Here is a 26471-nt window from a genome sequence, read left to right as displayed (position 1 = left end):
TGGGGATCCCGACAGTCAGTATCCCGACTGTCGGTGCTCTGGTAGGGGGGATCCTGACACGCAGGGGCTATTCTCCCTTGTGGGGGTCCACAACCTCCATAGAGGGAGAATATAACCTGTGGCGAGCGTAGTGAGCCATCGGGCCCTATAGGGGCTTCTTTGTGCTTGCCCCCTGTCGGAGCACCGGCAGTCGGGATCCCAATTGTCGGGATCCCCAGTGTCGGAGCCCTATACCACACCCTATTTATGTTCTCCTGGCTCTATCCATGTCTCCTTTGCACTTCCATCCATGATTATTGTCAAGGACCGTTTCTGTCTTCCCACCCCATGGTAGTGCATCACTGAGAACGTTCTATTGTCACTGTATTTTTTTTTAAATCTTAATTCACTGTTTACTTGATCCCATTATATTGTTCTTTGTGTACTTTGTTTAGTGAAGTGGTTATGTTTACAAAGTAATTGTTTCCCTGAACAGCTCAACAGACACTTGCTGACATCATATTTATAAAGGATTAATATATATCAAACTATAAACTCACCCACAACAACTGGGAGCACCCTCATAGCTTTTCTCTCCCGCCCATTGATCTTTGAGTGCTTCCTTTCTGGCACAGTGTTTGAGGAGTATTTGAGTTGAGGGTAGGCTACTGCTTGTATCCCATGGCCATTATCCACATAGGCTTTGGAGAACGGGCAATCTGGGTCGTCGTAGAGTTGACTATCGTCCAGCTTTCTGTCTGCAGGCAACCGATCAATCCGATCAAATATTAAAGTCTGACTTGGTGGTTTACGTATAGGGGACATGTGGCTCCGTAACTTGGTCTTCCTGGCTTCTTCCCATTTGCGGAGTCCGTGGAACATGGCGCAATAAAGAACTACCATTATTGGACATGGTATAAAAAAAGAGCACACAGAGGAGTAAACCACATAATTATTGTCTTCCAGCTTACACTCGCTCGGATCCCGGTCTTTAACATTGTTAAGTCCAAAAATGACCGGGGAAGCCACAGCAAAGGCAAATATCCATGTGGTGGAGATAAGGAACAGCTGGCGGTTATCCACCTGCCGCCTGTTGTAGTTCAAGGGGATGGACACAGCTATAAACCTGAATAATAGAGAACAATATTTTGTTAATTAAAAGTAACTATAAACAATTTATATTGAGGAACATTTATGAAAATACTTTAATTAATGAAATAATATTATTTTTACTGCCATGTAGTAATGCAAAAATCGGATTAGTTGCTATGGACAATGCCACTTATCTATACAGCATACTTGCCGACATTTAAAACTAGCTCTCAGGAAGACCCATGAGGGAAAGATCCAGGTGGGAGTTGCCTGGAAATTGCTTCATGGTGGTCCTGCACTCTCCGCTCAATACATCTTGTGCCAATGAGCAGCAGGTAGGCGGAGTCACAATACACTGCAAACAGCTACATCAAGCCCCTGCATCAACCACTTCACTGGCGAAGTGCATGGGATGAGGAAGGCTGGTTTACTATCCCGAGCCAGCAGGAGATTTGCTTGAAATTTGGGTGATTCCTGGGCATCCAGGGAGAGTGTGCAAATATGCTACTGTACAGTATATGCAGAAGGTTTTTATGACAGTTCTATTTACATGCATTCCAAATAACATCTTTTGTGTGCTAAAAGATGTCATAACAGAAAAGTGAAAGCAATTTTTGCAGGGACACTCAGTGGCGCACGCAGGGGAGGTTTCTGGCCACATAGAAACCCCCTGGCAGGCCAAGTTTTTTTTTGGGGATGGGCAGCCGATATCCAGCCACTGCTGCTTCCATGTGCCCGCGGCTCTTCATTGCCTGTTTTAGACACTTTTTAAATAATGGTCTGGGTTATGTGCCTAAAGGTGGCCATACACGCTGCAATAGCAGCGTGCGATGCGATGTGCGCTCCTGCAGGCATCGCATCGCACAGTACAAAAAGTATGTGCTGCACATACTTTTTTTACTGCTTTCGGATCACTTCGCACACACATTGCATGCATGCCGTGCAATGCGATGTGATCTAGTTTATAACGTATGCCATTCTCGAAGCGTGTATGGGCACCTTTAGTGCCTGCAACATTTTGAGATGGTGTATTCATACATGTACATGCACCCGAGATCCTTCATAGGATCGCATGTTGCATACGCTTCCACAATCGGGCTGCAGCTTGTTGCAATGGCAATGTGAAAGGGCGCAAAATTTATGGTTTGCAGGAGGGCGCCGGACACCCTAGCACCGGCCCTGGGGACTGGGGGTGGGGTGGTGAGTTTTGGGGCTAAATACTGTCACGGCTCAAAGTGAAAGTTAAAACGGTCACAGCTCAAAGTGAAAGTACATTGCAGAAGCGTCATTTTGATGGGCTTTTAACTAGTTGTCCAGAAACCATGAATTGCGAACAGTAGTTGCAGCAAGTAGATGTCACCATTTCTTCCAGTGCTCTGAAATCTGAGTACAGATTGCCAGATTTAATAGTATGAGCTCCCAAATTGCTTGCAATCACATGAAACAATAAAGATATCATAAATGGCCCGTGCTGTCATTTCAAGCGGCCCGCAGCCTCCAGCTGGAAGCGGGCAGAGCATCAGATGTGGGAAGAACAGCACAGGACACTAAAGGTGGGGCCCCGGCGAGCGCGCCTTTACCTTGCTGTCTGCTGCAGTGAGGAGGTGCCGGCCACCACAGTCAGATGGGTTTGGCGTCCTACCCCTGCTGCTGCAATTGTATATATCACCCTACTCCACAATCACAGTGACAGCAAGGGGGAAGCTTTCTCCCGTAACATGTAGAGCGGAGGAGGGCAGCAGCGGGAGCCCAAGCATCTCCTGTCCTTGCAGTGCCTGCTTTGCCTCTCTTTCCTCTGGCACACACAAGGGGCTGGGAAACATACAGAGAAGGGAGGGGGCAGAGTGTGGGACATACAGTGAAGGAGGGTCAGGCTGGGGGACATACAGTGAATGAGGGCAGATTGGGGGACATACAGTGAAGGAGGGTCAGGCTGGGGGACATACAGTGAATGGAGACAGTGATGGCCATTCAGAGAAGGGGGAGCAGGGGCAGGCTGGGGGACATACAGTGAATGGGGGTAGAGTGGGGTACACAGTGAATGGGAGTCATACAGTGAAGGAGGGTCAGGCTTTGGACATACAATGAATGGAGGTACTGATGGACATTAAGAGAAGGGGGGCAGGCTGGGGGACAGAGTGAATGGGTGCAGAGAGGGGAACATACAGTGAGTGGGGGACATACAGTGAAGGAGGGGCAGGCTGGGGACATACAGTGAATGGGGGCAGGCTGGGGGAAATACAGCGAAGGGGCAGGCTGGGGGACATAGAGTGAATGGGGTCAGAGTGGGGGACCATTCTGATGTGATTAATGATTCAAAGAATGTCAGGCTGAATGGTCGGCCCCCACACATTTACACTTCACCAAATCTGGCCCTCGTCGCAAAAAAGTTTGGACACCCCTGTATCAGGGTATTAGGTAACAATAGAACGGTGTCTATGACGGCTCCCCTTATGGATGGAGAAATTAGAGTCTCCCCGTATGGTCCAGACCATTCTGGTTTTTACCCCATCCCGCTTAATCTGTCTGTTCGACTCCCCGGTAACAGCTGTGATAGACAGCTCCTGGACAGGCAGCTTCCCCCACGATGCATAGGAAATTTGGATTTCCCAGGGCTTATAAATGATAAGCACTGGGAGAAAAGATCCATCCCAGAAGTAACCTGCGTTGGAACAGCAGTGTGAAAGAAATCTTTCCAGGGTCTGACCTGAATTGGAACCATTGGACCTGGTATTTTGGTGGAATTGGGGTATTAGTCTGCAAGTCATGCATAAAACCTGACAATCTCTCATCCTAGCCTGTTTATGCTCACTTCTTCACCTTCTGTGTCACCCCAGTCTGTCTAACCCTCCCCTTTAGAATGTAAGCTCTCACGAGCAGGGCCCTCTCTCCTTATGTGCCTTTCTTAGAATATATAAACCTTTGCCACCCTGATAATTGCTTCAGTGTCCTGTCCCCTGGTGCAACTATCCATATTAACCATGTACTTGTCCTAAACGGTCTTGTGTTGTAATTTGTTATGTGTTTTTGATTATAACTATGCTCTGTAAAGCGCTGCAGAATCTGTGTGCGCTATATAAGAACCTGTTAATAAATAAATAAATAAGTGCCTTGCATCCTGAATGTACATCAGCTATATAGATAGGTACTCTTTACCTAGAACGGCGCCAGCGATTGAAATCGCGGTCGTCGGGGGTAAAAATCGCGGTCATCGCGGGCATCGCGGGTAAATCGGGATGGCCGCGATGCCCACGATGACCGCGATCACCGCGATTTTCCCATAGGGAACAATGTTAAAACGGCAGATTGACCGCGATTTTACTGTTAAATGCCTCAATGGACCCGATTTGGGTCCAAATAGGCCAAATTAACCCTTAAATGTCCCCCCAAATTTTTAACGCCACCCCACGATCCACGCCAACCTGAAGCGTGGCGAGCGCAGCGAGCCCGCGAGGGGCGGCGGTACGCGTCCTCCGACCTTTTCATGCCCTACTATCCACTAGGGCGTGGTGTGAGAATATAATAGTGTGGCGAGCGCAGCGAGCCACCGAGCCCGAAGCGTGGCGAGCGCAGCGAGCCCCACGAGGGGACGCGGATACCTTCACAGGTAGACGCGTCCCCTCGCGGGCTTCACAGGTGTCCGCCTCGCCACGGACACCTGTGAAGCCCGCGAGGGGACGCGCATAACTGTGAAGGTATCCGCGTCCCCTCGCGGGGCTCGCTGCGCTCGCCACGCTTCGGGCTCGGTGGCTCGCTGCGCTCGCCACACTATTATATTCTCACACCACGCCCTAGTGGATAGTAGGGCATGAAAAGGTCGGAGGACGCGTACCGCCGCCCCTCGCGGGCTCGCTGCGCTCGCCACGCTTCGGGTTGGCGTGGATCGTGGGGTGGCGTTAAAAATTTGGGGGGACATTTAAGGGTTAATGGGCTCTGTGGCCCATTTAACATTGATTCCTATGGCCAAATCGGGTGGATTGAGCCATTTAACAGTAAAATCGGGTCCATCGCGCCTTTTAACATTGATTCCTATGGGAAATCGGGAGCATCGCGTCGCGGGCATCGCGGGTAAATTTATGGCCGGACGCGACCGACACGATTTCCATGTTTAACATTGGTTTCAATGGGAAATCGCGGGCATCGCGTCGGTCGCGTCGCGGCCATACATAAATGTACCCGTGATGCCCGCGACGGGCGCCCTTCTAGGTAAAGAGTACCTATAGATAATATGGTAATATATTCCTTTTTGGTAGTTCATTCATCATCTAAATAGGTATCAGCCACAATGAAATCCTCATTCTATCATATAAGGAATATAGCCAGAATCAAGCACTTAATTCCCTCAGAAGACCTGCCTAAAGTCATACATGCATTTATATCATCACACCTAGACTACTGCAATACCCTCTACCTCGGTCTCCCAGCAAAATAATTGCACCGCTTGCAGATGGTACAAAATACAGCTGCCAGGCTATTATCCAATCAGCTCCGTTCCCGCCACATAACACCCATTCTGTACTCCCTTCACTGGCTGCCTATAAGATGGTGAATAATTTTCAAGAATGGCTTACTGACTTTTAAAGCTCTACATGACCAGGGCCCAAGGTACCTGCAGCGGCTTCTGATCCCTTATTGTCCCACTCGATTACTGCGGTCAGTTGATGAAGGACTACTAACAATACCCATAATTTCCCTGAATTAATCTGTGGCTCCAACTCTATGGAACTGACTTCCCCGCTCAGTTCGAGAAGCTTCCACTCTGGAAACATTCAAAAATATACTCAAGACTTTCCTGTTCACCCAAGCATTTCACTAATGTCCCTTGTTAAGTTGTTCACTTTGTTTTGTATTTTGTGCTCTAAAAGGCTAATGCAAGCACTGTGAGTCCTATTAGGAGAAAAGTGCTATATAAATAACATTATTATTATTATTAATAAATAACCAGCTACAATCATTAGGGTACTCATAAAGGCCCTTATTCTGATCGGTGCGGCCGGATCCGAATATGCGGCCAGCACCGTGCGTCCTAAACCCCGCCTTCCATACGGATCGCCAACTCCGTCCGTACGCGGTAAGAAGCTGTCCGAACGGACCGCACGTGTATTTCTCATGAATACACCTCCTCCATCTCAGGCAGGGGCGGATTGGGAACTAAAAGTGGCCCTGGAAAATTTCTGAAAGTGGCCTCATGTGGGCGGCAACAAATCAATAAAGGGCGGAGCCAATATAACACTAGGCGGGATTATTACATCACTATACTTAGATAAATTGTTGACAGGCAAAACTAATGCCACACCCCGTAATGCACATTACACATCATGTCAGGGCTTTACACATTTTTGTAAAGCAGGGACAACTGGGATAGTGCGCGCCGCAGGCGCTCGCCAAAATTTCACACCATAATGCCAATCACACGTCACACACCCATTACATAGTATACCACATGCAACAATGGCCTACCAGGCTTGCTGGTTCCGGGCCCCCGGCCCGCCCAACTAACAACTACACTACGGCACTATGGCTAGTGCCATACAAGAACCGATGTTAGTGATACCGATGATTTTAATGCTAGTCCACAAAGCAACTTACTGCAGACTTTTTTTTAACCGTAATCCTGTATTAAAACATACATCGCTATCATACATACTCCTCCACTCTCATACATACTGTACATACATACATTCATACATACACCAATCTCATACATAAACCGCTGTCTTACATACAACACCGCCACTCTCATACATACATACACCACTGTTTTACATACAACACCGCAACTCTCATACATACATACACCGTTCTAATACATACATGCATGCATACACTGTTCCTATTGATCCCATCCCTCCCTCATGCTATTGCACAGTTAGTTGATGCCACAGCCATTGGACTGCTGAGAGTAGTCTTCTGCTGCTGTGAGCGGACTCGGAGCAGGACTCAGGGGAGCAGGAGCCACGACTGAGGACTCCAACTGCTGCGAAACACAGGCTTCTTCCGTTCTGATCCTCCCACCCTGCCCCAGCACAGTTTGCGCCTCTTGTAATGTGCGCGGTGACGTCATGACGTCCCAACGCACATACAATCACACTCAGAGTGAGACTGTCACTCCAGAGTCCGCTGCCCCGCCTCCTCCCAGTGCACTCCCCGGCGAACAGTGCCCTGCCTGCTACTGGATGCGGCCTCTCACCAAGCGGCTACTGTCCTGCCTCCTCTCCAGGCCATCTATGTTATATAAAATAAAATGAGTTCCAGGCCATTGCCGATCAGCAGCCGTCCACGCCGCATGCAGCAACGCTATCCACTGCACTGGCCCCTCCAGAGGCGGAACAAGCGAATTGTGGGCCCAGGTTCAAAAATATGGTTTGGGCCCCCAAACACACACACAAAAAACACATTGTGGCTTGTTTTGTTTACTTCAAATTTAAAGCCCATTACACACTAGTGCCCTTTACACATTCACATACTGTAATGCTCATTACACATTCACACACCATGATGCCCATTACACATTATGCCGCACACTGTAATGCTATTACACATTATACCACACACAAGAATGCCCCTTACATACAATACAACATGCCATAATGCCCATTACACATTATACCATACACTGTAATGCTCATCACATATTATGCCACATACTGTAAGTGCCACTTACCTACATGCTTATTACTAGGGGCTACATATGCAATGTCAGGGGTTGCATGCTTGTTGCCAGGATATACATCCTCATTCCCAGGGGATTACATGATTGCTGTCAGGGGATTTATACTCCTTGCCATGGGGGGGGGGTTACATGCTTGTTGCCCAGGGGGATTACCGCTCTGGGGTCTGAGCTCGGTGTTCTGTGGGGGGGACTGGATATAGGAGGGTGGTGGCTGTTTCTCAGTGCCTGAAGACAGACTGACTCCACAAAGGCACATGGGAGTAGAAGTTGCTGCGGCTCGCCATACGCTGCAGCCCTCCTCTATGACCAGCAGACATTTTTGGAAGGGGCAGCCCAAGGCCGTAACTAGAACTTTTTCGGGCCCCATAGCAAGGTTTTGAAGGGGCCCCCATCTGCAGAGACAGGATATATAGGGCATATAGGTATTTTGCACTCTCCTCTGACTCTAACACCCACATTAATGATAATTGGCCCAGGCCCTATCAAAGGAAAACATTTTGGAATATACAGTATGAGTGAGGAACCTTTGGCACTCCAGCTGTTGTTGAACTACACATTCCAGCATGCCTTGCAACAGTTTTAATAGCAAAACTGACATGTTGTTAAGTGTATTTCAACAACAGCTGGAGTGACAAAAGTTCCTCGTCCCATATTATTGAATATGCCACTTCCAAGAACGTATTTAAAAAATGGTAAATAAATGAAATAAAAATATTGGGACGTACAGCACACTTATTTATTATCACTAATTTAGTGCTGCAGTACATCAGAGCAGACACTGATGCTGTGTACTGCTGCAGCGCTGCTTACTAACAAGGTATAGGCAGTGGCAAACACATGATTTTAAAAGGGGGGTTTCCAAATAATTGGTTACAGACCAATGAAAAAAAATATTGAGCAGAATAAACGTCCAATATACAATTTATTGTGTAACAATAAATAATATAAAATAACATTTGGGCATATACTTATACACGTAACGCACACAGTAGTAACAACGCTTATACACATAACACCCGCAGTAGTAACGATACTTATACATGCAATGCCCACAGTAGAAACTACGCTTATACACATAACGCCAGCAGTAGTAACGATACTTATACACATAACGCCAGCAGTAGTAACGATACTTATACACATAACGCCAGCAGTAGTAACGATACTTATACACATAATGCCCGCAGTAGTAACGATACTTGTACACATAATGGCCGCAATAGTAACGATACTTGTACACATAATGCCCACAGTAGTAACCACGCTTATACACATAACGCCAGCAGTAGTAACGATACTTATACACGTAATGCCCACAGTAGTAACAACGCTTATACACATAACACCCGCAGTAGTAATGATACTTATACATGCAATGCCCACAGTAGAAACTACGCTTATACACATAATGCCCGCAGTAGTAACGATACTTGCATACATAATGCCCGCAATAGTAACGATACTTATACACATAATGCCTACAGTAGTAACAACGCTTATACACAGAACACCCGCAATAGTAATGAAACTTATACACATAACGCAAGCAGTAGTAACGATACTTAGGGCCAGATGTATCAAGCTTCAAAAAGTGATAAAATGGAGAGTGATAAACAAGCAGCCAATCAGCTCCTACCTGTCATGTTACAGGTTGAGTTTGAATAATAACAGGTAGGAGCTGATTGGATGGCTGTTTATCACTCTCGGTTTTATCACTTTTGAAGCTTAATACATCTGGCCCTTATACACATAACGCCCACAGTAGTAACGATACTTATACACATAATGCCCACAGTAGTAACGATACTTATACACATAACGCCCACAGTAGTAACGATACTTATACACGCAATGCCCACAGTAGTAATGATACTTATACACATAACACCCGCAGTAGTAACGATACTTATACAAATAACGCCTGCAGTAGTAACTATACTTATACACATAATGCCCACAGTAGTAACGATACTTATACACATAACACCCGCAGTAGTAACACTACTTATACACATAATGCCCGCAGTAGTAACACTACTTATACACATAATGCCCGCAGTAGTAATGACGCCTATACATGTAATGCCCACAGTGTGGCTGGGTGGTGGGTGAAGGAACTTGCACGGCAGGAGGGTAGAGTGGGCGGTCGGCTGAGTAGGGTGCTGTGTAGGCGGCTGAATGCATCATCGCCGCAGCCATGCTTTGGGGCCCCTGAGAATGCAGGTGCCTGGGTCAGCTGTACCCTTTGACCCTCCCTGTCGCCGGGCCTGAGTACATCCCTCACCCCCATAGGCAGACATGTCACATAATCAAGATCCCCCTCCAGCACAGCCCCCCACAAATATGCAGACCCATATATTCACATGCCCCAGGCCCTCCAGCACAGCCCCCCACCCCATAGGCAGACATGTCACATACCCCTCCAGCACAGCCCCTATAGACAGACATGTCACATCCCTCCAGCACAGCTCATTCTCCCCCCACCCCATAGGCAGACATTTTAGACATATTCAGAATCTGAACATGTCTGATATGTCTGCCTCTGGGGGGGGGGTCTGAATATGTCACATGTCTGCCTATGGGGGAGCTGAGCTGGAGGGGGATCTGAGTTGTCACAGTGAGCCTGTCTGTCCTAATGCAGTCACAGACCCCCTTCCCCCCATATGCAGGCATGGAACATATACACACAGAATCTCTCTCTCCCCTCCCTCCCTGCCCCCCCCCCCCACACCCCACCCCCGGCGCCCCCCACCACCAGTGTGCTTTGATCATTCCCTAACAGGGTTGCCAACCAGTGTTGGCATCCCCAGAGCCCACAGTGTGACTTACATGTTTTTTTCTGAATGCTGCAGCCCGGCCACAGCGCTGCTGCTCCTCGTCTCTCTCTTCCCTCTCAGGCTGACGTCATCAGTCTGAGAGGCGCTCCCCCTGCCTGTCAGTGGCTGTATCTGCAGCTCAATGCAAGCTCACTGTTACTCCGCTCTGTGCGAGGCCTCCTGCCGCTGAGCGGCTGAGCAGCCCCGGCCTCAGTCCTAGGCTGTCACTCTTCATTCGTGACTGTGTGAGTGTGCGCATGCGTATGCGCACCTTTCAGCAGCGGCGGCCTCTCTGTAGTGTCGGCCTCCCGGGAAAGTTCCCGGTAGATACAATGGCCAATCCGCCCCTGATCTCAGGGAACCTCCCCCATCATTCGATGGTCGCAGACCATCGAATGCAGGACCGAGTGGCCAGGCAGCTCCCGCAACCTCAGACCACACGGGCATTTCTCCGTGCAAAAGCAGGGATCTGGGCGGGCAGCTGACATCCGGCAATGTCATATGTCCGCCCCCTACACGTGCGTCACGGCCGCATTACCATACGTACGCCCAGCGTTTGCATGGGAACGCCCATGAGCCCAAACAGCCCTTCACACCCCTCTCCACCCCCTGTCTGTAGTGTACACATTTCATGCGGAATGTGGCCGTGCGTCCCGCTCGCACATGCGCAGAGATGACTCTGCACATGCGCAGACACAAAACATCGGCGGCACGAACGCACGCGGATATTACCGCACCAACCAGAATAAGGGCCAAAGTGACTTCATATCTGTGTAACATCTAATTAGTTTAGGAATAACAATGGCCCAAGTGCGAATCACCTCTTTTTTAAATACTGTATAAAGATTACCTTAAAATGAACTTCTCTGTTTTTTTTTTTACAAATGTGTTTTTACTGCCGTAGCTGTTTTATGACTCATAATAATAGCTTTTACCCTCTGTCTGACTACCCTATGAAGATCTGAGAACTTACAGTTATAGCAAGAGGTGGTCAGGAAAATTATACTCCACTCCTCTCCAAGTTAACTTTCCTGCCTGTAGAAGTGTCTGTCAGCCGCAGTCAGATTCCTCAGTGAAGACACAAATCCCCTGATTACTTAAAAGCATAATCCCATTTTTTCAGAATTATTTCAGTATTCATTTTATTTAAGAAAGTATTGTAAGTACATCAGCTGGATTGTTCTTTTCCTATAAATCCTTTTTATAGTTGCTAAGAGATCAGTAGAGATTAAACACTCAGCGAAAGATTGTATGGCCAGAAATCAAGAGGAATGTAACTTTCACATACTTAAAGAGATTTAGCACATGAAATAAGTACAGTATTGTTCACTGGAGAAGTCTAGAACAAGAGGTTACAATCCACGCCTGAAATTTTGCAGATACAACGACCTGTCTGTAACGTGTCCACTTACTGAATACATTTTACCTTCAGCTACATTAGGTGAAATACTATATATATATATATATATATATATATATATAAACAGTAGTTTGGAGGTGCGGCACTCCCCGCAAATTAACAGGAATTCCGGTACTTGTTTCCTAGCACGGCCACAATCGTAACTAATCGTGTCCCTTAATTAAGGGACCCGATTAGCCCGATGGACCCGATTTCCTTTGAAATCAGGTCCATTTTGCCGGCTAGGAAACAAAAATCGGGGGCATCGCGTCGGTCGGGACCATTAACATTGGTCCCGACGCGACCGACGCGATGCCCCCGATATTTGCATTGACTTCAATGTTAAAAAAATTTTTAACATTGAAATCTTGTCGGGAACTGTAAAATATCGGGGGCATCGCGTCGGTCGGGACCATTAACATTGGTCCCGACGCGATGCGACGCGATGCACCCGATTTTTACATAGGATTCAATGTTAAAAAAAATTTTAACATTGAAATGGTGTAAAAATGTTAAAAAATGTGAAATGGGTCAATATGACCCATTTCACATTAAAAATGTCCCCGTCGTCGCCCCACGATAGACGGCAACCCGAAGCGTGGCGAGCGCAGCGAGCCCGCGAGGGGCGGCGGTACGCGTCCTCCGACCTTTTCATGCCCTACTATCCACTAGGGCGTGGAGTGAGAATAGAATAGTGTGGCGAGCGCAGCGAGCCACCGAGCCCGAAGCGTGGCGAGCGCAGCGAGCCCCGCGAGGGGACGCGGATACCTTCACAGGTAAACGCGTCCCTTCGCGGGCTTCACAGGTGTCCGTGGCGACGCCGACAACTGTGAAGCCCGCGAAGGGACGCGATTACCTGTGAAGGTATCCGCGTCCCCTCGCGGGGCTCGCTGCGCTCGCCACGCTTCGGGCTCGGTGGCTCGCTGCGCTCGCCACACTATTCTATTCTCACTCCACGCCGTAGTGGATAGTAGGGCATGAAAAGGTCGGAGGACGCGTACCGCCGCCCCTCGCGGGCTCGCTGCGCTCGCCACGCTTCGGGTTGCCGTCTATCGTGGGGCGCTGTGTACACGCTTCAATTTGGGGGGGTTTGGAATTTTTTTCATTCAATCCAATGTAAAATTGGGTCCCAGGGACCCAATTTACATTGGATTTAATGAAAAAATCGGGTCAAAAATCGGTCGGATCGGTCGATCGCATCGCATGCGACCAAATCGCATGCGATGCGATCGACCGATTTTTTTCAGCACGACCACCCCGATCTTAATCGGTGTGGCCGTGCTAGGAAACAAGTACCGGAATTCCTGTTAATTTGCGGGGAGTGCCGCACCTCCAAACTACTGTTTATTCCATGATTCCAGTGGGGGCACCCAGCAAAGCAGAAATCTTGCGTCTGAGCCAGTGAGTGTGCCGGTCTGCTGCTCTTTCTATATATATATATATATATATATATATATATATATATATATATATATATATATATATATATATATATATACAGTTGTGCTCATAAGTTTATATACCTAGCAGAATTTGTGATATTCTGGCCATTTGTCAGAGAATAAGAATGATAACTCACAAACTTTTCTTTCACTCATGGTTAGTGGTTGGGTGATGGCATTTATTGTCAAAAAACTGTGTTTGACATCCGGTTTGGAGCTAGCACATGTGGGACCACATTCTCTCTGGTCATCTTCAGGCAAAAGTCCCTCTCAGCGAGAGAAATCTATTTGCTTATTTTGCCATTCCTTCATTGTGGAATTGTTTTCCTGATTTTAATCAAAGAAGAACCTTTTGAAAAGGAATCATTGAATCTAATAAACCTTTTACTTTGAATCATCCCCTGATGAAGTTGTCAAGACAAAACGCGTAGGATTTTTCAAGTATTTATTTTATTGCAAAAAAATGTGCTTTGTTTTATGTACAATTGTTTTTACAAATTTTGGGATTATAATGCAAATAAAATATAATAAATAATAATAAAATAAAATTACTCTATGCATAAGAGGTTTTAATCTGGAAAGGTGGTGGTTTCATCTATATTCAAAGTAGCACACTCTATTATTTCTGTACATACATATATATAGCAGCGGGACGGACCAGCACTCACTCCAGCTCCCAAAATTGCCTGCGTGCCTTTGCAAAATTTTCACATCCAGCAGGTAGGATCCATCAACAAGTTGATCTTTCCAAGCACGGTACTGACCGGGCTTTCATAAAATAGCACTTTATGAAAGTGCTATTTTATGAAAGCCCTGTCAGTGCTGTGCTTGGAAAGATCAACTTGTTGATGGATCCTACCTGCTGGATATATATATATATATATATATATATATATATATATATATACAGGTTGAGTATCCCCTATCCGAAATGCTCGGGACCGCAAGCATTTCGGATAGGGGAATTTTCCGGTTTTTGGAATATTTTTTTGCAGCCATACTTACCTGTCCCCTGATGGTCCCCGGGCGTCCCTCGGCGTCCGCGCAGTCCCCGGGCGTCCACAGCAGGCCTCCGGCATCTTCTCCTGGTCTCCAGCGGTCCCAGGAATGCATTGCGCGAGTGTGCGCGCGCACCGGTGACGTCACCGGCGCGCGCGCACACTCGCGCAATGCATTCCTGGGACCGCTGGAGACCATGGAGAAGATGCCGGATGCCTGCTGTGGACGCCCGGGGACTTGGTAAGTATGAAAAGAGGGTTAGGGGGTTAAAAAAAAAATAATAAAAAAAATTCGAATGATTCCAAAAACCACGGTTTTTGGAATAATTCGGATAAGGGATGTCCGGATACCGGATACTCAACCTGTATATGTATATATATATATATATATATATATATATATATATATATATATATATATATGTGTATGTCTAGAGTCTGATTGTCTCTCTCTCTCTAGTATATATATATGTTTAGTGTCCGTGTGTAATCAAAACACTGCCATCTGTTGGCAGCAAGTGAAACTACATCTCTTTCTTTCTCACATATGCACAAACACATAGGCAATCACAAGGTAACAGGCTAGCTTTCGAAGCATTTGCTTTGAGTGGTTCCTACTAGTATGTATATATACATACATCCACTATATGTGACCGCTATATAGAGCAAATGTTGTGAAATAGTTTTTTGTCCCTTCATGAGATCTACAGGGGTAGTAAGAGGGAGCCCATGTGGAGTCTCTGTACAGCCGAACTCATGGTGAGCCGGTATGCACTGGCACTGGACCAGATTCTTGTGCACATGCGCAGGTCACTGAAAGCATGGTGCCCACCCCCATGTTCCTGGTGAATTTCCCTCTGCGGATGCGCAGATTGCTAAGGAAGTGGCCACCACAGAGTATTTTCCTATTGGTTTGTGCAGCACCGTTTCCTCCAAAGCAGAACTCTGGAGAGGTATTGACGTTGGTGCAGGGTGTGCGGAGCAGGCAACCCCGGACCCAGGGGTCTAAGTGCAACTCCTACTAGGCACCTATTATAGATACACCACACCATGGGGCTTACCTGTCCACACTGATTGCACAGAGGTTGAAGATGGAGGCTGTACACAGCATGACATCCATGGTCATAAGAACATCACACAGGACAAGACTCAGGGTCCACATGCCTCCTAGAAACTGAAATAAGGGAAAACTGTGAAAGTGATTAATGGAAGGCTAATAATAACAACGATAACAACAATTGGAAATATGAGATCCTCTAGGTGCCATAAGCAACTCTCATTTCCGTCCTTATCTTGTACAGTATACATTTCCTTAATAAACAATGTGTCATTCTGTTTCCAAAAATGGCAGTAAAATCACTTTAAATGATTTAACATTATCAGTGATGGGGAATATATACATAATGTAGGGGCAGTGCCTGATTAACCAATAGTCTGATTCCGCTCCAACCTAGGGTGCCGGGAGAGAGAGAGAGAGAGAGAGTGTGTGTGTGTGTTGGGAGGGGGGAGGAGGGGTGTGGCTGGGGCTGCCATCAGAAACCATGGGGCCCGGGACTGACAAAATTGCCAGGGCCCCCCTCTCCCAGTGTGCATAGGTGGGTGGTGGGGGGCAGAGGTGGGAGAAGCTACAACAGGGGTGGGTATCAATTAGTGCATAATCATGTCTTAATAAAAGTGTAAATGCCTACCCCAACCACTGCATAGCCTGCAAACAGCCAGCCCGACTCCCCAGATGCAGATGGGATAGCTCGGCAGGTTTCATTCACATTGCTGTGCCGCAGCAGGGCTTTTTTGATTTGTCGCCACACTTCTGCTACACCACTGCTCTCAGCTAGCAGCCGACACCAGGAAGTGCCCGCTAGCCAGAGCAGCTGACAGCTTCCGGCTTGCGCTTCGCAGAGGAACTCAAAACACAGAAGCTCAGCTGTGGGACAGCAATGTGAATGGAACCTGCCAAGCTGTCCCATCTGCATGGGCATCCTGGGAGTTGGGCTGGTTTCCAAGGCTACCCACTGTTGATGCATACCACCAGAGGTGCTGATTTACACTGGTGGGTGCTCAAGCCTGTTGAAATGAGGTATGACTTTGTGTAAAGGGACATGTCCTTTGGAGAGGGGGGTGACCATGCAATCTGCTCAGATTCACCCACAAGGGGTACAGGAAAATGTATAAAAGCAATCCCATATTAATCACATTAAGGATTAAGCCACATAGAATGAGCTAAAATTCACATTATTCCACTCCGTATGAGCCAAAAATCACATCACGCCGCACAGTAGGAGCCAAAAATCACATGACGCCGCACAGTAGGAGCCAAAAATCACATCACGCCGCACAGTAGGATCCAAAAATCACATCAAGCCGCACGTAGGAGCCAAAAATAACATCACGCCGCACAGTAGGAGCCAAAAATCACATCACGCTGCACAGTAGGAGCCAAAAATAACATTACGCCGCACAGTATGAGCCAACAATCACATCATGCCGCACAGTATGAGCCACAAATCACATTACGGGGATGGAGAGGTGCAGGGGACAGCATTTTGTATATCTTATGTAAATCACCCCACGTGCGGCAGTATATACATGTGGGCATTATACACAGGTGCGGCAGTATATACATGTGGGCATTATACAAGGTGTGGCAGTATATACATGTGGGCATTATACAAGGTACGGCAGTATATACATGTGGGCATTATACACGGTGCGGCAGTATATACATGTGGGCATTATACAGGGTGCGGCAGTATATACATGTGGGCACTATACAAGGTGCATCAGTATATACATGTGGGCATTATACACAGGTACGGCAGTATATACATGTGGGCATTATACAAGGTGCGGCAGTATATACATGTGGGCATTATACAAGGTGCGGCAGTATATACATGTGGGCATTATTCAAGGTGCGTCAGTATATACATGTGGGCATTATTCAAGGTGCAGCTGTATATACATGTGGGCATTATACAAGGTGCGGCAGTATATACATGTGGGCATTATACAGGGTGCGGCAGTATATACATGTGGGCATTATACAGGGTGCGGCAGTATATACATGTGGGCATTATACACAGGTGCGGCAGTATATACATGTGGGCATTATACAAGGTGCGGCAGTATATACATGTGAGCATTATACAAGGTGCGGCAGTATATACATGTGAGCATTATACAAGGTGCGGCTGTATATACATGTGGGCATTATAAAGGATGCGGTAGTATCTACATGTGGCATTATACTTAGGTGTGGCAGTATATAAATGTAGGCATTATACAAGGTGCGGCAGTATATACATGTGTACATTATACAAGGTGCGGCAGTATATAAATGTAGGCATTATACAAGGTGCGGCTGTATATACATGTGGGCATTATACAAGGTGCGGCAGTATTTACATGTGGGCATTATTCAAGGTGCAGCTGTATATACATGTGGGCATTATACAAGGTACGGCAGTATATACATGTGGGCATTATATAGGGTGTGGCAGTATATAAATGTGGGCACTATACAAGGTGCGGCAGTATATACATGTGGGCATTATACACAGGTGTGGCAGTATATATATGTGGGCATTATACAAGGTGCGGCAGTATATACATGTGAGCATTATACAAGGTGCGGCAGTATATACATGTGAGCATTATACAAGGTGTGGCTTTATATACATGTTGGCATTATACAAGGTGTGGCAGTATATACATGTGGGAATTATACACAGGATTCGGCAGAATATACATGTGGGCATTATACAAGGTGCGGCAGTATATACATGTGGGCATTATACAGGGTGCGGATTATCTACGTGTGGGCATTATACATAGGTGTGGCAGTATATAAATGTAGGCATTATACAAGGTGCGGCAGTATATACCTGTGGGCATTATACAAGGTGCGGTGGTATATACCTGTGGGCATTATTCAGGGTGCGGCGGTACATACATGTGGGCATTATACACAGGTGCGGCAGTATAGACATGTGGGCATTATACAAGGTGCGGCAGTATATACATGTGGGCACTATACAAGGTGCGGCAGTATATACATGTGGGCATTATACACAAGTGCTGCAGTATATACATTTGGGCATTATACAAAGTGCGGCAGAATATACATGTGAGCATTATAGAAGGTGCGGTGGTATACATGTGGGCATTATACAGGGTGCGGCGGTATATACATGTGGGCATTATACACAGGTGCGGCTGTATATACATGTGGGCATTATACAAGGTGCGGCAGTATATACATGTGGGCATTATACAAGTTGCGGTGGTATATACAGGGTGCGGCGGTATATACATGTAGGCATTATACACAGGTGCGGCAGTATATACATGTGTACATTATACAAGGTGCGGCAGTATATACATGTAGGCATTATACACGGTGCGGCAGTATATACATGTGGGCATTATACAAGGTGCGGCAGTATATACATGTGGGCATTATACCGGGTGCGGCAGTATATACATGTGAGCATTATACAAGGTGCGGCAGTATATACATGTGAGCATTATACAAGGTGCGGCTTTATATACATGTGGGCATTATACAAGGTGCGGCAGTATATACATGGGGGAATTATACAAAGGATTTGGCAGTATATACATGGGGGAATTATACAAAGGATTTGGCAGTATATACATGTGGGCATTATACAAGGTGCGGCAGTATATACATGTGGGCATTATACAGGGTGCGGAATTATCTACATGTGGGCATTATACATAGGTGTGGCAGTATATAAATGTAGGCATTATACAAGGTGCAGCAGTATATACCTGTGGGCATTATACAAGGTGCGGTGGTATATACATGTGGGCATTATTCAGGGTGCGGCGGTACATACATGTGGGCATTATACACAGGTGCGGCGGTATATACATGTGGGCATTATACATGGTGCGGCAGTATATACATGTGGGCATTATACACAGGTGTGGCAGTATATCCATATGGGCATTATACAAGGTGCGGCTGTATATACATGTGGGCATTATACAAGGTGCAGCTGTATATACATGTGGGCATTATACAAGGTGCGGTAGTATATACATGTGGGCACTATACAAGGTGCGGCAGTATATACATGTGGGCATTATACACAAGTGCTGCAGTATATACATTTGGGCATTATACAAGGTGCGGCAGAATATACATGTGGGCATTATAGAAGGTGAGGTGGTATACATGTGGGCATTATACAGGGTGCGGCGGTATATACATGTGGGCATTATACACAGGTGCGGCTGTATATACAAGTGGGCATTATACAAGGTGCGGCAGTATATACATGTGGGCATTATACAAGTTGCGGTGATATATACAGGGTGCGGCGGTATATACATGTGGGCATTATACACAGGTGCGGTAGTATATACATGTGTACATTATACAAGGTGCGGCAGTATATACATGTAGGCATTATACAAGGTGCGGCAGTATATACATGTGGGCATTATACAAGGTGCGGCAGTATATACATGTGGGCATTATGCCGGGTGCGGCAGTATATACATTTGGGCATTATACAAGGTGCGGCAGTATATACATGTGGGCATTATACAAGGTGCGACGGTATATACATGTGGGCATTATACAGGGTGCGGCGGTATATACATGTGGGCATTATACACAGGTGCTGCGGTATATACATGTGGGCATTATGCAAGGTGTGGCAGTATATACATGTGGGCATTTTACAGGGTGCGGCAGTATATACATGTGGGCATTATACAAGGTGCGGCTGTATATACATGCGGGCATTATTCAAGGTGCGGCAGTATATACATGTGGGCATTATACAAGGTGCGGCAGTATATACATGTGGGCATTATACACAGGTGTGGCAGTATATACATGTGGGCACTATACAAGGTGCATCAGTATATACATGTGGGCATTATACAAGGTGCGGCTGTATATACATTTGGGCATTATACAGTATAAGGTGCGGCAGTATATACATGTGGGCATTATACAAGGTGCGGCTGTATATACATTTGGGCATTATACAGTATAAGGTGCGGCAAAATATACATGTGGGCATTATTCAAGGTGCGGCTGTATATACATGTGGGCATTATACAAGGTGCGGCAGTATATATATGTGGGCATTATACAGGGTGTGGCAGTATATACATGTGGGCATTATACAGGGTGCGGCAGTATATACATGTGGGCATTATACACAGGTGCGGCAGTATATACATGTGGGCATTATACAAGGTGCGGCAGTATATACATGTGAGCATTATACAAGGTGCGGCAGTATATACATGTGAGCATTATACAAGGTGCGGCTGTATATACATGTGGGCATTATACAGGATGCGGAAGTATCTACATGTGGGCATTATAATTAGGTGTGGCAGTATATAAATGTAGGCATTATACAAGGTGCGGCTGTATATACATGTGGGCATTATACAAGGTGCGGCAGTATATACCTGTGGGCATTATTCAAGGTGCGGCTGTATATACATGTGGGCATTATACAGGGTGCGGCAGTATATACATGTGGGCATTATACAAGGTACGGCAGTATATATATGTGGGCATTATACAGGGTGTGGCAGTATATACATGTGGGCATTATACAGGGTGCGGAAGTATCTACATGTGGGCATTATACATAGGTGTGGCAGTATATAAATGTAGGCATTATACAAGGTGCGGCAGTATATACCTGTGGGCATTATACAAGGTGCGGTGGTATATACATGTGGGCATTATTCAGGGTGCGGCGGTACATACATGTGGGCATTATACACAGGTGCGGCGGTATATACATGTGGGCATTATACATGGTGCGGCAGTATATACATGTGGGCATTATACACAGGTGCGGCAGTATATCCATATGGGCATTATACAAGGTGCGGCTGTATATACATGTGGGCATTATACAAGGTGCGGCAGTATATACATGTGGGCATTATACACAGGTGCGGCAGTATATACATGTGGGCATTATACACAAGTGCTGCAGTATATACATTTGGGCATTATACAAGGTGCGGCAGAATATACATGTGGGCATTATAGAAGGTGCGGTGGTATACATGTGGGCATTATACAGGGTGCGGCGGTATATACATGTGGGCATTATACACAGGTGCGGCTGTATATACATGTGGGCATTATACAAGGTGCGGCAGTATATACATGTGGGCATTATACAAGTTGCGGTGGTATATACAGGGTGCGGCGGTATATACATGTGGGCATTATACACAGGTGCGGCAGTATATACATGTGTACATTATACAAGGTGCGGCAGTATATACATGTAGGCATTATACAAGGTGCGGCAGTATATACATGTGGGCATTATACAAGGTGCGGCAGTATATACATGTGGGCATTATACCGGGTGCAGCAGTATATACATTTGGGCATTATACAAGGTGCGGCAGTATATACATGTGGGCATTATACAAGGTGCGGCGGTATATACATGTGGGCATTATACAGGGTGCGGCGGTATATACATGTGGGCATTATACACAGGTGCTGCGGTATACACATGTGGGCATTATGCAAGGTGTGGCAGTATATACATGTGGGCATTATACAGGGTGCGGCAGTATATACATGTGGGCATTATACAAGGTGTGGCTGTATATACATGCGGGCATTATTCAAGGTGCGGCAGTATATACATGTGGGCATTATACAAGGTGTGGCAGTATATACATGTGGGCATTATACAAGGTGTGGCTGTATATACATTTGGGCATTATACAGTATAAGGTGCGGCAGTATATACATGTGGGCATTATACAAGGTGCGGCTGTATATACATTTAAGCATTAAACAGTATAAGGTGCGGCAGTATATACATGTGGGCATTATACAAGGTGTGGCAGTATATACATGTGGGCATTATACAAGGTGCGGCAGTATATACATGTGGGCATTATACACTGGTGTAGCAGTATATACATGTGGGCATTATACACTGGTGCAGCAGTATATACATGTGGGCATTATACAAGGTGCAGCAGTATATACATGTGGGCATTATACAAGGTGTGGCAGTATATACATGTGGGCATTATACAAGGTGCGGCAGTATATACATGTGGGCATTATACAAGGTGTGGCAGTATATACATGTGGGTATTATACACTGGTGCAGCAGTATATACATGTGGGCATTATACACAGGTGCGGCAGTATATACATGTGGGCATTATACACAGGTACGGCAGTATATACATGTGGGCATTATACAAGGTGCGGCTGTATATACATGTGTGCATTATACAAGATGCGGCAGTATATACATGTGTGCATTATACACAGGTGCGGCAGTATATACATGTGGGCATTATACACAGGTGCGGCAGTATATACATGTGGGCATTATACACAGGTACGGCAGTATATACATGTGGGCATTATACAAGGTGCGGCTGTATATACATGTGTGCATTATACAAGGTGCGGCAGTATATACATGTGTACATTATACAAGGTGCGATAGTATATACATGTGGGCATTATACAAGGTGCGGCAGTATATACATCTGAGCATTATACATGGTGCGGCTGTATATACATGTGTGCATTATACAAGGTTCGGCTGTATATACATGTGTACATTATACAAGGTGCGGCAGTATATACATGTGGGCATTATACAAGGTGCGGCAGTATATACATGTGGGCATTATACAAGGTGAGGCAGTATATACATGTGGGCATTATACAAGGTGCGGCAGTATATACATGTGGGCATTATACAAGGTGAGGCTGTATATACATGTGTACATTATACAAGGTGCGGCAGTATATACATGTGTACATTATACAAGGTGCGGCAGTATATACATGTGTACATTATACAAGGTGCGGCAGTATATACATGTGTACATTATACAAGGTGCGGCATTATATACATGTGTACATTATACAAGGTGCGGCAGTATATACATGTGTACATTATACAAGGTGCGGCAGTATATACATGTGGGCATTATACAAGGTGCGGCAGTATATACATGTGGGCATTATACAAGGTGCAGCAGTATATACATGTGGGCATTATACAAGGTGCGGCAGTATATACATGTGTACATTATACAGGATGCGGCAGTATATACATGTGGGCATTATACAAGGTGCGGCAGTATATACATGTGTGCATCATACAGGGTGCGGCAGTATATACATGTGTACATTATACAAGGTGCGGCAGTATATACATGTGGGCATTATACAGGATGCGGCAGTATATACATGTGGTCATTATTCAAGGTGCGGCAGTATATACATGTGTACATTATACAAGGTGCGGCATTATATACATGTGTACATTATACAAGGTGCGGCAGTATATACATGTGTACATTATACAAGGTGCGGCAGTATATACATGTGGGCATTATACAAGATGCGGCAGTATATACATGTGTACATTATACAAGGTGCGGCAGTATATACATGTGGGCATTATACAAGGTGAGGCAGTATATACATGTGGGCATTATACAAGGTGCGGCAGTATATACATGTGTGCATTATACAAGGTGAGGCTGTATATACATGTGTACATTATACAAGGTGCGGCAGTATATACATGTGTACATTATACAAGGTGCGGCAGTATATACATGTGTGCGTTATACAAGGTGAGGCAGTATATACATGTGGGCATTATACACGGTGCGGCTGTATATACATGTGGGCATTATACAAGGTGCGGCAGTATATACATGTGGGCATTATACAAGGTGCGGCAGTATATACATGTGGGCATTATACAAGGTGCGGCTGTATATACATGTGGGCATTATACAAGGTGAGGCAGTATATACATGTGGGCATTATACAAGGTGCGGCTGTATATACATGTGTGCATTATACAAGGTGCGGCTGTATATACATGTGTGCATTATACAAGGTGCAGCTGTATATACAAGTGTGCATTATACAAGGTGCGGCTGTATATACATGTGTGCATTATACAAGGTGCGGCTGTATATACATGTGTACATTATACAAGGTGCGGCAGTATATACATGTGGGCATTATACAAGGTGAGGCAGTATATACATGTGGGCATTATACAAGGTGCGGCTGTATATACATGTGTGCATTATACAAGGTGCGGCTGTATATACATGTGTGCATTATACAAGGTGCGGCTGTATATACATGTGGGCATTATACAAGGTGCGGCTGTATATACATGTGTGCATTATACAAGGTGCGGCTGTATATACATGTGTACATTATACAAGGTGCGGCAGTATATACATGTGGGAATTATACAAGGTGCGGCAGTATATACATGTGGGCATTATACAAGGTGCGGCTGTATATACATGTGTGCATTATACAAGGTGCGGCAGTATATACATGTGGGCATTATACAAGGTGCGGCTGTATATACATGTGTGCATTATACAAGGTGCGGCAGTATATACATGTGGGCATTATACAAGGTGCGGCAGTATATACATGTGGGCATTATACAAGGTGCGGCAGTATATACATGCGGGCATTATACAAGGTACGGCTGTATATACATGTGTGCATTATACAAGGTGCGGCTGTATATACATGTGTGCATTATACAAGGTGCGGCAGTATATACATGTGGGCATTATACAAGGTGCGGCAGTATATACATGTGGGCATTATACAAGGTGCGGCTGTATATACATGCGGGCATTATTCAAGGTGCGGCAGTATATACATGTGGGCATTATACAAGGTGCGGCAGTATATACATGTGGGCATTATACACAGGTGTGGCAGTATATACATGTGGGCACTATACAAGGTGCATCAGTATATACATGTGGGCATTATACAAGGTGCGGCTGTATAAACATTTGGGCATTATACAGTATAAGGTGCGGCAGTATATACATGTGGGCATTATACAAGGTGCGGCTGTATATACATTTGGGCATTATACAGTATAAGGTGCGGCAAAATATACATGTGGGCATTATTCAAGGTGCGGCTGTATATACATGTGGGCATTATACAAGGTGCGGCAGTATATATATGTGGGCATTATACAGGGTGTGGCAGTATATACATGTGGGCATTATACAGGGTGCGGCAGTATATACATGTGGGCATTATACACAGGTGCGGCAGTATATACATGTGGGCATTATACAAGGTGCGGCAGTATATACATGTGAGCATTATACAAGGTGCGGCAGTATATACATGTGAGCATTATACAAGGTGCGGCTGTATATACATGTGGGCATTATACAGGATGCGGAAGTATCTACATGTGGGCATTATAATTAAGTGTGGCAGTATATAAATGTAGGCATTATACAAGGTGCGGCTGTATATACATGTGGGCATTATACAAGGTGCGGCAGTATATACATGTGGGCATTATTCAAGGTGCGGCTGTATATACATGTGGGCATTATACAGGGTGCGGCAGTATATACATGTGGGCATTATACAAGGTACGGCAGTATATACATGTGGGCATTATACAGGGTGTGGCAGTATATACATGTGGGCATTATACAGGGTGCGGAAGTATCTACATGTGGGCATTATACATAGGTGTGGCAGTATATAAATGTAGGCATTATACAAGGTGCAGCAGTATATACCTGTGGGCATTATACAAGGTGCGGTGGTATATACATGTGGGCATTATTCAGGGTGCGGCGGTACATACATGTGGGCATTATACACAGGTGCGGCGGTATATACATGTGGGCATTATACATGGTGCGGCAGTATATACATGTGGGCATTATACACAGGTGCGGCAGTATATCCATATGGGCATTATACAAGGTGCGGCTGTATATACATGTGGGCATTATACAAGGTGCGGCAGTATATACATGTGGGCATTATACACAGGTGCGGCAGTATATACATGTGGGCATTATACACAAGTGCTGCAGTATATACATTTGGGCATTATACAAGGTGCGGCAGAATATACATGTGGGCATTATAGAAGGTGCGGTGGTATACATGTGGGCATTATACAGGGTGCGGCGGTATATACATGTGGGCATTATACACAGGTGCGGCTGTATATACATGTGGGC

At 45.7% G+C, this 26471-nt stretch overlaps 1 protein-coding gene across 1 annotated transcript in view; it reads right to left on the bottom strand.

Annotated features, from left to right (window-relative positions):
- Nucleotides 1–26471, bottom strand: part of DRD4 (dopamine receptor D4) — a 113548-nt gene that overhangs the window by 40461 nt on the left and 46616 nt on the right. Inside the window, exons 2-3 of the mRNA XM_083165353.1 lie at nucleotides 15461–15573; nucleotides 540–1105 (exon numbers count right to left, since the gene is read on the bottom strand). Of these exons, the coding sequence (XP_083021479.1) occupies nucleotides 540–1105; nucleotides 15461–15573 (679 nt within the window). The remainder of the gene's footprint in view (nucleotides 1–539; nucleotides 1106–15460; nucleotides 15574–26471) is intronic.

The sequence above is a fragment of the Crinia signifera genome, chromosome 11 (genome assembly GCF_055691185.1).
Source record: "Crinia signifera chromosome 11, ASM5569118v1, whole genome shotgun sequence".
In the NCBI taxonomy this organism is placed as follows: Eukaryota; Metazoa; Chordata; class Amphibia; order Anura; family Myobatrachidae; genus Crinia; species Crinia signifera.
Note: the sequence above shows the minus strand (reverse complement) of the source record. Positions and strands in the feature narration are given on the sequence as shown.